This window comes from Leuresthes tenuis, unplaced genomic scaffold (genome assembly GCF_036924035.1).
Source record: "Leuresthes tenuis unplaced genomic scaffold, fLeuTen1.0.hap1 SCAF_15, whole genome shotgun sequence".
Classification (NCBI taxonomy): domain Eukaryota; kingdom Metazoa; phylum Chordata; class Actinopteri; order Atheriniformes; family Atherinopsidae; genus Leuresthes; species Leuresthes tenuis.
The window spans coordinates 15,272,837-15,287,732 of record NW_027325369.1 but is presented as its reverse complement, the minus strand read 5'-3'; the positions used below and the strand labels follow the sequence as shown (position 1 = coordinate 15,287,732).

At 37.8% G+C, this 14,896-nt stretch overlaps 2 protein-coding genes across 2 annotated transcripts; both read left to right on the top strand.

The window, feature by feature from the left end:
* The first annotated feature begins 1,550 nt into the window (after positions 1 to 1,550).
* LOC140270852 (prostamide/prostaglandin F synthase-like) lies at positions 1,551 to 7,651 on the top strand. Its single transcript, XM_072366089.1, has 9 exons — positions 1,551 to 1,654; positions 1,841 to 1,934; positions 2,056 to 2,109; positions 3,820 to 3,865; positions 3,949 to 4,076; positions 4,206 to 4,320; positions 4,939 to 5,061; positions 5,143 to 5,280; positions 7,307 to 7,651. Exons 5-9 carry the CDS (start codon positions 4,048 to 4,050, stop codon positions 7,412 to 7,414), a joined length of 513 nt encoding a protein of 170 aa, XP_072222190.1. The 5' UTR covers positions 1,551 to 1,654; positions 1,841 to 1,934; positions 2,056 to 2,109; positions 3,820 to 3,865; positions 3,949 to 4,047; the 3' UTR covers positions 7,415 to 7,651.
* Positions 7,652 to 8,496: 845 nt separating this feature from the next.
* slc22a3 (solute carrier family 22 member 3) lies at positions 8,497 to 14,361 on the top strand. The gene is made up of 11 exons (XM_072366100.1): positions 8,497 to 9,357; positions 9,527 to 9,630; positions 9,716 to 9,870; positions 10,134 to 10,302; positions 10,383 to 10,500; positions 10,610 to 10,713; positions 10,851 to 11,065; positions 11,167 to 11,275; positions 13,272 to 13,384; positions 13,513 to 13,612; positions 13,953 to 14,361. Exons 1-11 carry the CDS (start codon positions 8,959 to 8,961, stop codon positions 14,017 to 14,019), a joined length of 1,653 nt encoding a protein of 550 aa, XP_072222201.1. The 5' UTR covers positions 8,497 to 8,958; the 3' UTR covers positions 14,020 to 14,361.
* Positions 14,362 to 14,896: the final 535 nt, after the last annotated feature.

Here is a 14,896-nt window from a genome sequence, read left to right as displayed (position 1 = left end):
GTTATTATGATACATAGATGATGTAGCCTCTGTGTAACAATGTGATGATATTGCTTTATACAAAGTATCTAAGCTTTTGTTGAATATTTATTTAACGGCTGGTAGTTTCAGTGTTGCAGACCAAAATCACAGAGTGTCATTGTGGTCGGATTCTCATTGTAGCAAGGTCATCTTTTCCTGAGGCCTTACAAATTCATCCTACCACCCTTCCTCAACCTCAAGATGTTTTCAAACAAAGTTAACGAAAAGAGGAAAAGAAAAGACAATTGGAAGACGTATACATTTTTTTTTAACCATTCAACTGTGGCCCAGCTTAAGAGAGAGAGCGTTAGCTGCGTCAATTTACATTTTTTCCAAATAGATACATTTTGTCAAGAGAAGTTCACTTAGCTGATATTCTCTGAGCAGGGAACAATGGCTCGGGAGTACTGTTCCTGTACAATATAGTATGGAACATAGCTAATAGTTTGACACGTTGCAAACAGGCCCAACAAAATGATTTGACAGTTCGCAAAACACAGATTATGCACACTAATATGCTTATACGTTCCCGGGAGAACTCCTATCAGAAAACACCTGTGTTGCTGTGTGAGCATTTTAATTACAATGAGGAAAATATTCTCTAATAGTAGATGTTTTTGCTTTGTCACAGCAAGAAACGCATTGGTGCATTCAGTTAAATGTGCATGTGTTCATGTCAGTTAGCCAACATGCAGAATATCACAATCAAGTAAAGTGCTACATGGAGCACAACCATTGTAAGTATTGTGAGTCACTGTTGTCCTTTGTGTCTGTGATAGAGAAAAGACCTTCTATAGGCTAAAAACTGCATTGACGAAGAACTGCTGTCTGAGTGTATGTGTGTATGTGAGTGAATTGGTGAATGTCACTTGTAGTGTAAAAGCACTGTGAGGCGTCAACATGGCTTGAAATGCGCTAAATAAATGCACTCTATATAGAGGGTCTGTCCAACACTGACATACAACATTTGCCTATCAACCTTTAAATGTCCTCGTATACACCATAATAAGTGTTTTAAACTAAGAGTTTGCTGATGTAATTTCAATAATACTGTACCACTTTATGACATCTATAATAATATGAAAACAACTCCTGCATGATCTATACAGTTTTTGAGCAACATGCGGTATGGCAGCATTCAAATGGTGTCTTGTTTATTTCAGCAAGGATGTCAAAGCACAGCTTTGAAGTAGCTTATAATATACCCTAAACTAGCTTGCAAGTGGTTGCATTAAAACATTTGATGCATTAAATGTATTACAAAGCAGAGATGATGGAACAGAGTGTTAAACATGCTTTTATAACAACTTTTTAAAACATGTTTCCTCATCAAATTTAAAATAAGCATGTACATGTAAAATATTAACTTTCACGATTTTTAATGTTTTTGTACCGTTTCCAATGAAATCTGGGATTTCAAATAATTTTTTTCTGCTCTGTACTTTGAGAGGCTGTTTGCTGTGCTCACTGATCAAGGGTTGGATATCTCTTTAAACAATTACAGATTCACATTCCAAAAAGAAAATGGCTGAAGGACCAGAGCCGACAGCAGTTTCTTGTGTGAAGGCACTGACAGCTTTTGTTGAAAACGGCAAAGCTCTGCTGAACCTCGCTGAAAAGGAAAGTAATGAAGGTTGGCAGCATTTTGTAGTTGTGGCCCAGACAAGTGCACATAAAAATAGACACCGTGTTCTGCTGTTGGCAGACGATTTATGGTGGCACTCTGAGCGGCACAAGCAGGAGGCCTGTCAGTCATTATATATGAAGAGCCAACACATGGACTGTTGCACACTAACTTTATGCACTTTTTGTTAAACAGGTTCTCGCCAGGAATTCATCAGGCAGAAAATCCGCATAGAGCAAAAACAGTCGCTGCTGGGTCTGATTGAAGCTGGTGCAGTTTTGTACAACAGGTTACCCTCAGTATATACTACAGCTTTTTCTTATTTTCCTGCAGATCTTAAAAATGTAAATTTATGAGCCTTCTAGAGCCACAAACATAGCTTTACAGTCTATTTTCTTCAAATTTCACAGCCTGTCTGTCACAAGGAAAAAGGATGCAGAAGATCTGTGGACAAAAAACCGTCAGTAAGAGAACTTCACCATCAAACAACATCAACATCAAAGGAAAACTAATACACCAAACACATTAAAACTGGAGCATTTCTTTCATATGTCAAGGTAAAAATTGTTTTGCTTTGCCATCTTCTTACAACCTTCTGCTGCTTTGTGAGAGCTAAGCAGCTGCTTGGAGGAGGTCAAGGTTTAAGGGAGTAAGAGTATTTACAATGCTCTGAACAAGACTCAGCCTCAGTCTTTTTTCATGTAAAGAAGATCCTTTCTCTCTTATCTACCTTCATTCTCTGCGCTCTTCATCCTGCTAATCTTTGTTATTTCCATTTTTCCATGTCATCAGATTCAACGCATAAATTAATCTGTCTTCACGACTTTGGTCCCATGGGCTTCTTGCCCACCGTATTTTGAGCAAATCAGTCTGATGCCTCTTCTTAAAGTAATGAATTGGAAACTGGAAAGCAGGAAACTCTAGTATATTTTCAGGCCCAGGAATGTTCACAACAAAAGTTAATGTACTTCAAAACGAGTCAGAAGCGAGCTTCAAGGTTCACTTTTTAAGTGTTGCTTTAAAAAACTCTTTTCTGCTCTGTCAGTCTACCTCCAGGCTTACTTTTGCACAACTCATCTCCTCCCCATCTCCACCTCTTTCTTACATCAGAGGAGACTTGTTAGATATCTCGGCCACTTCGTGACTCCATTTATCCACCATCGGTGTGTAAACCCTTTCCATCAGTCAGAGCACTGCTCTACCGTGACAATACATTAGAGTCTATTAGCCAAAAAAATTGCTTCACATTCATCAATTAATCATTAGTACACCAGTTCTCTGACAGCAGAGTGCTCTCAGTTTGGAAAATAAGGGGGTAATTCTGAAGAGAGGGCTAAATGAAGAGCTACTCAGAAGGGGGTTACAAAATAGTGTATTTTCTCCATCTAAAGTCAACACCTCAAAAACTTCACAGAATGCTTTTGCATGAGACAATAGTTCACTTTGCCTGCATGCGGTTATCTGATGTATCACTCTGCTGAACAGCTGTGACAAAAAATTCCCACCAGTATAATCCAAAAATACCAACTGCAACACAGATAAAAATGAGTAAAGGCCTGAAAATCCACACTTTTCATTATTTGCGAAAGGTCTTAGCCAAAGTAATGCCAAGCAGTGAGCTAACAAGTCTGACACATCTGCTGATGGACTCAACTGATCAGTGGCAGGATATGTTTGGGCAGCCGCCGTGCATGCACATAGCAACATATATGTACTTCAGTTAAGAAAACAGTCACAAAGTAAAGTGATGTGGTGTAAAATTATAAATACATAGCATTCGCTCTAATTCTATTATTGATGTTTGAATTGCAATAGATGGCAAAAAAATTCCCTCTTCCATGATTCCTTTCAGAGTAGCTCTCATCAGAATTCCTGCTTGATTGTCCAAACTGAGAGTGCTCTGACCGCTGTCTACTGTAGGTAAGCCGGACTGCTCATATAAACCTCATATAACCCCACCTCAAAATAAAACCAAAATATCTTTGTAAGGCCTGAGACCTTGGGTAAAGGTGATCTAAGAATCAAAATCCCATAGGTGCCAAAACTAATGAATGGTGTATTCTTTCCTTTGGTCACTCTCATATTGCACGAAACAAATATGATACATTAGTACATCTCATTTATTCCAAAAGCGCAGTAAACCGAGACAACCCTATGTTGCATAATGATTCCAGCTGTGCTGCTCTACGGGATGCTGTGCAGGAATTTCGACAGCTTGGGGTGAGTTATTGAAATAAGAAAAAAAAAGATCACACTGGCTGAAACTTTTTAGAAATTTACTGAGTGCAGCCAATGTAACACAGGTGCAGTGGGATGCCTTTCTGCAGCGTCTGGATGATGACTTACAACCAAGTGTGAAAATACTGGACGGCAACCATCAGTCAAAATATATCTTAGCTGATATGCCTCTTATCGATGCCAGAACAGGAGAGTGAGTCTGATCATTTTTTTATGCCTCCATACTTATCAGGAAATGTAACAAAATAACAAGCTAAATATCTCTGTGTTGTCGATTTTGGACTTTTCCAATCTATGGTCCCTATTCTATGATGTTTTTCAGGAAAGTGACACTGCAGCAATATTTTGGGAAAGATAAAAAAACTTTGTTGGTGTTAATCCGCCAGTTCTCCTGCCTGCTATGCCGCATACATATAAAAGAGCTGGAGAGGAATCAGGTAAACAAAAAGTAATTTACACTCAGTTCAATATTACACTGTCCCTTTTTTAACCCTACAAATCTTCTACTGACGTAGGTCTCTGTCGTGCTGAGGGTTCAAGATGTTACTGAATAACTGATTTAAAGTGCCTCTTTCTCAAATAAGCTTGAATAAAAACAAAGCAGGAGAGACTGGCTGAATTGAAAACTCGGATATATTATCATTTCAACATTAAAAAGCAAAAACAATGCCCATGCATGTCATAACTGTTGTGATTTAAATGGATTTTGGAACAAACTCTCCTGATTATGCGTGTCTAAGTTGGTGTAATGTTGTACCGCGTGCTTTATGTTCATGACTAATTCAGAGTGAATTATTTCTTTTGATTCATAGTGCAGTCAGTGCAAGCCTGACCAGTTAAGAGTTCAGCATAATCAGAGACTTTAAACTACAGAGCACTCAGTGGAAAGACACCAACTTTTCAGAAAGCGTGTAACCAAATTATTGATGGAGGTTTATTCAGTTAAATGCATACAGTCAGCTGAGACCATACTGTTTAAACTTTCTCAATAAATGTCAATAGATTCCAACTAAGTAAATATACACTGTTTCTGACATTACGCCACTGTTTTGCAGAGGTCCCTGGAGGCGCACTTGGTACAAGTAGTGGTTGTTTCATTTGGTTGTCAGGAGGGAGCTTCACACTGGCTGCAGGACATTGGCTGCCAGTACGACATGCTGTTAGACCCTGATAGAAAGGTCTGGAGTGTACAACAGGCTGCAAAATTTACACTTCATTCTCAATTTAGTTGATGAATAAACTGTGCAGGGTTTTTGCAGGTTTACGCTGCATTTGGCCTGGGAGCATCTGTGAAGAAAGTGTTAAACTTCGATAACATGCTGCTCTATGCTGAATATGTAGCAGACGATATGGAGTTTCCACGAGAACTTCCAACAATTCAAGACGACATGTTTCAGGTTAGATTTCACAGTATATTGTGTCTGTGCAGGGTACACTTGTCTTTCCATTTCCTAATCTAACAGAAATGCTGTAGAATAGGTAGTGAATGTGTAAGTATGTGTAGTTACAAGACAGTAAAGTAAAATATTCACAAGGTAATAATCTCTTCTGATACAACCCCATCTTCTAAAAACGTGGTACACTGAGTAAAATGTGAATAAAAACAGAATGCCATCATTTGCAATTCTCATAAACTAAAATTTTATTCAATGTAGGACACAGAAAATGCATCAAATGTTGAGAGTGAGACAATTTCCGAACAATATTAGCTCATTTTGATTTTAATAGCAGCAACATGCATTAATAAATGTGGCACAGGGTTATGTTTAGAAATGTGTAGCATCCCCTCTTCTTTTAACAACAGTCTGTAAACACCTTGGAACTGAGGACACCAGTTGTTGGACCTTTGGGAGAGGAATGTTGTCCATTCTTGTCTGATATAGGATTCTAGCTTCTTTGTCATATTTTCCTTTTCCTGATGCATTAAATGTTTTATTTGGGTTATAGATCTGGGCTGCAGGCAGGTCAGTCCATCACCTGGACTCTTCTACTATGAAGCCATGGTGTTGAAATAGATGCAGTACGTGGGTTAGCATTATTGTCTTTCTGAAATATGCAAGGCCTTTCCTGGCAAAGATGTTATCTTGATTGAAGCATATGTTGCTCTGAAAGTGTATATAATTTCAGCAATGATGGTGCCTTTAAGTTGTCAGTTCCAAAGGCACTAATGCAAGCCATATCATCAGAGATGCAAGCTTTTGAACTAACTACAGATTACAAGCTTTGCTCTTTGGTGTTGAGGATGCAGCATCCATAATTTCTAAAGAGAATTTAAAAAAAAGAAGCTTAATCTGACCACAGAAGAGTTTTCCACTTTGCTTCAGTCCATTTTAAATCAGTTTTGGTTCAGAGAAGACTGCAGCATTTCTGGATCATGTTCCCACATGGCTTCTTCTCTCCCTGGTGGAGCTTAGACCTGGATTTGATGATGGCACGGTGAACTGTGTTCAAAATGATATCTGGAAGTGTTCCTGCGCCCCATGCACTGATTTCCATACCTGTTTTAATGTAGTGAAGCCTGAAAGTCCGAAGATCACAGGTTGCCAATATTGATTTCTCTGAAGCACCGAGATTTCTCCAGATTATCTGCATCTGATATTACGTACTGTAGATAATGGAATATTCCAGTTCTTTGTAATTTTATGTTGAGGAACATTATTCTGAAATTGCTTCACAATCTGTAAGACGTTTTTTTTAGATTGCTGAACCTCTGCTCATCTTTACTTTTTAGAGGCTCGACCTCTCCAAGGCGCCATTTTTATGCCCAATTATGTTACTGATCTGTTGAAAAAAATCTAATCAGTTGCAACAAGTTTGACAATTTGACTACTCGATAACAATCAAGAAGCAGGTGTGGCAAGCAGTAACTGAAAACCTGCTTTGAAACATCAATAGGATGTACAGACAACAGAGCACACAAAGAGGAAGTCTCTACAAAATAAAACAGGAAGAAAGACTAATTACAATACAAATGAAACCCTGAGAGGTAGAAAAGCAAGGACCCAAGAGTAACCCAACAAGATCAGAACAAAAAAAAATAATAATAAAAGAACAGAAAATTCAACCTGACGTTAACAAAGCCAAACAAAGAAACCTGAGTACACCAAACCACACACAGTTCATGACAGTTATGTTAATTTGAGAATAGAAATTTTGCAGATCTGATTTGCAAATCACTGCAAGTTTTTTTCTTACATTTTACACAGCGTTCCAATTTTTTTAAAAGTGGATTGTGATGATAATGTCCATTCATACAAATATTAATATCCTATGAACCATACACAAAAAATTTGAAGCGGTAATATGGAAATGATCCAGTTTTGTTTTGTACTAATATCGAAATGCTTTACATATTCTCTCTCTGAAAAAAGCGTTATGAAGATTGTCTCTATTATTGTCTCTTCCCTTACTCTTTTGATCCAGCTGGGAGGCGACTTCCTTTTGGACGAACATGGGAGGGTGCTGTTCTCTCACTCCTGCCAGAGTCCATTAGACCGACCCTCAGTGGAAGACATTTTGTCTGCCCTGTGAAACTCCTTCATCCACAGCAGAGATGAACCAAAATGAAACAGAAATATGTAAAATCAACTCATTAGGTTCTTGCACTGAGTTAAGCCTGACTTCTCAGCCAAGCTGTGAAATGGTAAATGTGTGAGCAAATGTTTTTAATTAGCTGGATTACAGATATGAAAATGATGTAAAAGCTCCAACTTTTTGCAATTTGAGATCATTATCTACATCAAATAAACTGCTACTCTTAACTGAGTCTTATGTGTGTATCACATATGTGAGTATCACATATGATGAAAAATACAAATTTCTGTAAAATACGTACAGAAATCCTTTCCAAATGGATTACAAGACAAGCATAGTTTGAATTTAGATAAGACTGGTATGACACAAAACCTCCTCTGTTTAAATGACATTGACAGTTTTGAGACAGGTGCTAATATCACTTTATCCATTTAGAGCAGCATTCTTTTATCAAAAACCTTGCTTTCAAAAATACCCTTAAAACCTTTACAGCAATAGTATCTCATCAGATGTAGTGTTGAGACTAAGGCTGTAACAAACAGTTATCCTTTTGGTTGATTAGTAAGGAATGATTTTTCTGAGTTATTTCCCAGAAGGTTAGACGATGTCTTCCCACGTCTTGTTTTGTCCAGCCAACAGTCTCACAGCAATATATTTCATTTACAGAGGACTCAATATCTCAAAAGTGATTATCAGAATTGTGGCTACATAGTGTGACTCACTGACTTTCCCATGATACTGCTTTAAAAGAATGAGAAAATTTGACAAACAGCAACCAAACATAACCATCTTGGTGCAGGCAGTTCAAGGAGAACTCACAACTCTGAAATAAATGATTCAGAGACAAAGAGTAAAAAGTAAAATAGTTAACCCCAAAGCTCATTGATATTTTGTTGCTAGAATGGAAGGTGGATAAATAGTTAGAAGTGAAGACAAAAGAAAAAAAGGATACTGTAGGTTATATGCAGGTAGATAATTCATTAATGATAATAATAATAATAATACCTTTTATTTGTATAGCACTTTTAAAAACTGTGTTTACAAAGTGAAAGAAAATGTCATACATAATGTCATGATATCACACTGGTGCTTTTTTTTAGCTTCTGTAAACATAAAAACTCAGTAACCTGGATTGCAGTGTGTCTTGCCTCTCTGAAAGACTTCGTCTTGGATCAATGTTTGCGTTTTGTTAGATATTCGATGACACCAACTGAAATACAGATCCTGATAAAATATATGAATGGATATGGAAGTTAATCTTCCTTTGAGTGCAAAAAGGGCGGTGTTAAGACTAAAGCAGCAAACCAGCCGTCTGCAGTCTCTTAGACAAGCCCCCAGGCACCAAATCTTTGATCAAGATGCACTTTTAATGATTTGATATGCTTGCTCAATTCCTCAAAACGATGACCCAAGAGTGAGAATAAAGAGGGACTTTGATCAATTTTTTAGAGCTCTTGTCTCTTTAAAAATATGACTCTTCCTAGACATTGTCAGTGTTGAACAGACCCAACGTTTTCTACCACTCTTGATTATTAACAGAGATGGCAAATGTAGACAGACTCATCCAGCAAGTAGGAGAATTTGGGCCTTTCCAGAAGAAGATTGTCACACTTGGATCTTTGCCTTTGATCCTTTTTGCGTTTGTGCTCGTTGGAGTTGTTTTCTTAGGGCACACTCCTGATCACTGGTGCTGGAGTCCTGGATCTGAGATCCTCCAGAAAGAATGTGGCTGGACAGAGGCCAAGGTACGAGAAGTGACCATTCCCCACTTTCAAGAGTCAGGATCCTACAGCCATTGTGAGAGATTTGCAGTGGACTGGAATAAAAACCAAAGTAAATGTGATGAACTTGAGTGGCAGCTGTCTTCTAATGCAACCCAGACAGAGCCCTGTGAGGGCAGATGGATATTTGATAAAAGCCGCAGCACTACCGTTACCGAGGTTGGTACATTTGGTTGTTTTTTAAATGTTTTTATGTCCTTAACAACAAAATTAGCTCTACAAGTTTGGCGCAGCTATCTCTCTAAATCCAATCTCTAAAATGGTTCTCTGGTATCAACCACATCAACCATAACTGCGCTACTTTTAAGTAGAGTTTCCTCTCCCCTAGTTTTCCTTGGTCTGTGAGAAATCCTGGCTTGCTGACCTGAATCAGGTTTCCCTGGCATGCGGATTTTTTGTTGGAGCTTTTGTCACTGGCTATCTGGCAGACAGGTTAGTTATGCACCATTAAATACCAACTATTTTCCCCATGTAATTTCAATTGAATAGTAATAAGTACTCTTCATTCTTTTCACAGGTTTGGTAGAAAGCCATGTTTCATTGCCTCAATGCTTGGTCTGGGAATTTCAGGTGTTGGAGTCATGCTGTCACCATGGTACTCGCTGCTGCTTTTCTTCCGCTTTTCACAAGGGTTTTTTGGAAAGGGAGCATGGACGGCTAACTACGTACTAGGTATGTTCAAATGCAAGAGTAAATACAGTGTCAAGGAGAATACTACTAATCAAGGTTATCTTGATGTAAAAACAAATAATTCTCTGAGTCAGGCCTGGGCTTCATACCAGAGATTTGAAACTCCAAAAAACAGAAATCTCAGAAAACATTTTCTAAATAGAGCTTACTAGAGAAAATAATATATGACCAAACACAAAATACCCAATATGATATCTTTTGCGTCAGTTTATATATCTGTCATCTTAAACTCTTATCATTCACAGTAGTTGAGTTCTTTGGAGCAGACAACAGGAAATTTGTGTCCATGGTGGGTCGAACTTTTTACTCAATGGGTATGGTCATTCTGCCTGGTCTGGCTTACTTTATATCTTCTTGGAAGACTTTACAGCTGGCCATGAGTCTTCCTTGCTTCCTGTTTATCTCATACTACTGGTACGAATCTAATGTCATCAAAAAACATATTAACAAAGGCAGATTTTGAAAAGCTATTTATCAGAGTTTTGCTGTTAAAGGATGGTCCCCGAATCTCTGCGATGGCTCTTTTCACAAAAAAGAACAACAGAGGCCATGAAAGTTGCTGAGAACATTGCAGAATGTAACAGCAGATGTGTGCCACATGATCTGCCAGAGGTATGACTGTATTCACAGTGGAGAAATGGCACATCTTATTTAACTTGAAAGCTATTTGCAAATGCAAAATCTAGCAATCAGAGTTATTGCTTGATATAATGTTTTTCAGATAATTCTTTCAGAGGAAAAGAAGGGAGTGCAACCCATATCATTGAAGGATTTGTTTAGGACACCAACCATAAGAAGAAACACGATAATTCTAATTTATGCCTGGTGAGTCAGTTTAATAAATGTTTTTGTGATTTTATATGGTTATTTAGTGAACCATAAGATCACAGATTATCAAACCGATCCTTGGATGTGGTGGTCATTTAGAAAAAGAAATCTGACGCAGTATTCCTTTAACACAGGTTTACAAGCACTGTTGTGTTTCAAGGCCTGGTCCTGCGGCTGGGAATTGCAGGTAACAATCTCTTCTTGGATTTCTTTATCTCTGCTGTGGTGGAGCTGCCCGCCGGGCTCATCTTCTATCTGATGGTGGACAGAGTGGGCCGACGCTCCCTCATGGCCATCACCAACTTCATCGGAGGCGTTGCCTGCCTCGTTGTACCTCTCGTGCCCACTGGTAAATTCACCTCAATAACTGAAGGGGCTGCTATTTTTTTCTGGGTTTAATGATGATTCTTTCATGTGGACCCCTTTTCCATTCTTCTGTCTTTCTTGCAGATTTTTCCTGGTTGAAAAAGTCGATGGCAATCATTGGGAGGCTTGCTGTCACCATTGGTTTTGAGACTGTGAACTTTGCAAACACAGAGATGTATCCAACACCTCTGAGGTGTGAGCAATGTAGTGTTTATGCACAAAGGTGTTTTTCTGTGTGCTGTCAAAGATGACAAGTTGTGCTTGGATGCTGACTGAAATCGAAGCACATACTGACACCTTGAATTATTTGTTTTACAAACCATCTGGGAAGTTCATTCCTGCTAGAAATTAAGCATTGTCAAAAAACTTACCTCTTATCATCTTTTTTCCCAACCTCTTTTCTTAACCTTGTTGGAAAAAAATCATGGGGTTAAGGTGAGACAGTAGGAGAAACTCTTAAAGAATTAGGAAAAGGCAACTGCTTTACATTGAGACCACATTTACACTAAGCTTGAATGTGAGTCTACAGCACTGAAACTAAAGCTGTTCAATAAATATTGTACAACATTTTGCTTTAGATATTTTGTCTAATGCAGTATTTCACATTGTTTTCAGTGTTCTCATATCTATTAGTATAATAAGACATATTACTTTATTATCAAGGTTTGTTAATGAAATGGCACTGAAATATACAATTTTCACAGATGGCTCATTTTCACCCTCCTTTTGTCATATCCAGTGTTTCTTATGTTAAAGAAGATGATAAAGGAATGACTGGAGCAGTTTTTCTTAGTTTTGTATACAATATAGAATCTGAACAGGTGTTGTCATGGCTTTTGCTTAGATACTTTCAGTTGGGAATGCTTCTCAGCAGAAAATTTGACTATTTGACCAGATCTATAATTTGAAAAAAGGAAGGCACTTTAAAAAAAGTAAAAACTTAACAGGTGATTGGATGAAGCATTTGTTAAAGTTAGGAGCAAACCAATCAGAGGAACCACGTGCAACCAGTCGCTCAATAGCGGCCACCACCGCTGATGTTGGTCTCACTTTAACTTTAAGTTTTAATGTTTCGACCACAAACAGTTTGAAGCTGGTCAAAATAGACTCTCACATTAACATAACCTCACAAATTTCATGATACCCAGTTGTATCACAAGTTAACTAGAAGCAGGTTTTAGCAAATAATTATAAGATGAATCCAATAACATTAATTTCACTATATACCATACCCACTCTCACACCAACCTTTGTTTTTCCACACAAAATGTGTTCGTATCATAATAAAAGCACTACGTTTGTGAAAGGCCCTCCTATTTTACTTTAACCCAAATTGTTTTATTCTTTTTTATTGATGGGCTTCCATGTCAAATCACAGAGGCAGTTTGAGATGGTCAAATACAGAGACCAGGGTTTGTGGATCATTCTGTTTTTTGTATTAATCTTAATCCTCATCCTCATTTCTTTCTCTGAGTCGGTCCAGCAACCACTTTGTTATGAACTATATAGCAAATTCTAGCATGCCTACACCCTAAACAGCAGGCAGATATTAAAAAAAGTTGTTTGCATTTAGTTGGAGAAACACTGTGTCTATAAGTACGTTTCCATTGTAATCTTTTTATCTCTTGAAGGTTATTTGGAAAAGGTGAATGTAAATGATAAGAATTGTACGTATATGTAGTGAATGTTTATGTACGCGTTCACCTGTTGTGGTTTTTGCTCGAAAACTTCAGAGGCATGAAAACAACTCTGTGTCTGACCCGGCAAAGATTAATATGATGTGAATCACCAGCTGTTTCCAGCAGGCAACAAATTATATGACTGACTGAAGTCTTTACAGATATAAAATTATATTCCAGATACTTCCTGAGATAAAAAGTAATTCCCAGAAAAGCTGTTCATTCAATTTTCCTCCTGTGGCTGTCCAGGGCAGTATTTGTTGTTCTTTTCTTTTTCTTTAGGACAACTTTTTCTTGTCCTCTGGCAGTGGTAGTATAGGCTACGATCAAGTTAGCCTATACTACTACATAACTTGGTTTTATCACTGTAAACAACTAATTTAGAACATTTCTTTTAGCCATTTCTTTAAAAGGTCTCTTCAGGTCTCTTATTTGTGTCAATAGTCCTATTGGAGAAGAACTACATTAACACTTCAGTGTAATTTACTTTTTTTACCTAATTTCTTACAGAAATTTGGGTGTGTCAGTATGCTCATCAGCCAGTGATATTGGAGCAATTGTAGCCCCATTCCTTCTCTACAGACTTGCCAGTATCTGGCAGGAGTTGCCTCTTATTCTTTACGGTAAAAATGTCCTTCAACTTGCCACCATTTACTTGGAATGACACTCTTGAACCACAGAGAAAATGACAATATATCACTTTATATATCTTTTCCCACTCAGTATGAAATTGATTTCTCCTATCTTTAAGGTGTGATGTCGGTTCTGTACAGTGCACTGGTGACACTGTTGCCTGAGATGAATGGTATTGCCCTGCCAGAGACTGTAGAAGATGTAGAGAATCTAAGAAGGTAAATTTGTTTTATAGAATCATATATATATATATATATATATATACTGTTATAATGTGTTGTTATCCAGAGCAACTGATAATGTGTGCTGTAACAAGCTGGCAATATTATCAGAAACCAGTGCCAAGTAATAGAGAAAACAAACTTAACTTATTACCACACAAAAATGTTTGAGGATAATTAAAGGCAGACAGATGCATGAAACTGAAGAATGCAAACATGACAACACTGACAGAAAGAGGAAGATGGCTGGAAAGTAACATGTGATGTGTTCTCCCTGTAAATGCAGATTTAGTTATTTGCTTAACATCCATTTCTGTTTATTTGTGTGTTCTGAAAGGGTGACTGAAAATGCAATGGATACAGAAGAAAGCAACTTGATTTGTGATGAAAGACTGAAGCACTGAAAAGCCCGGCCATTGCAAAAAAATACACATGAGGTCCTACAGTAGTCTGTATTTTAGTTTTACCACCTGTAAAAATACTGTAATAAGAGCTGCAGTTTTATTGTGTTCAAAGGTGTGAACTTGAGATGAGGAGAGCAATATCTCCAACCTCACACCTTAAGAGGACTAATTTGAAAAATTGAAAACTATGTATTATCTATCTCGATGACTTAATGTAATGTTGACGCTTACAAAAAGGTCAGATATTTGAGCTATAGTTTCAGAGGTCTCTTAAGTTTTCAACCTCTTTCAAGTTTTTGTCTTTTACGTGGCAGGATATATCTCCAAAAGCGATTTCCACAAATCCCCACAGGTTCATCCACCATGTGGCCATTTGGAAAAAAAACCTTTAACTCTGAAAAGGTAAATCAGTAATATACATTTCTAATTGTCAATAAAATTCTATGAAAGAAGTCTGACGTCTTCCATAATGCTCCTCTCCGAACCCATGCTCCAGATTTTGGCTTGAGTAATATTTCCTCATCATGTAGCATAAAGACAATAAATACATTTAATAATCCATTTAAAAAAAAAAACAACAAAAAAACCCCTCTCCCTTCATTCCCCAAACCATTAAGACCATTTCAAGGTTGTGGTATTAGCGGAGAGCAAAAACACAGATTACTTACGCAGATGTTTGATGTTTCCTGAAACTTTCTCCAACTCCCCCTGGGGGATCCCCAGTCAGCCACATGCCAGGAGAGGAGTTATAATCCCTCCAATGATTCCTGGGTTTGCTGTACCTGTACACCTCCAAAGTGAGACACTCAGGCACTCTTTTTGTTGCCAATCTCACCAAGTTTCGGAGGGCAAGCCCATCCTCCCTGCAGAGAAGACA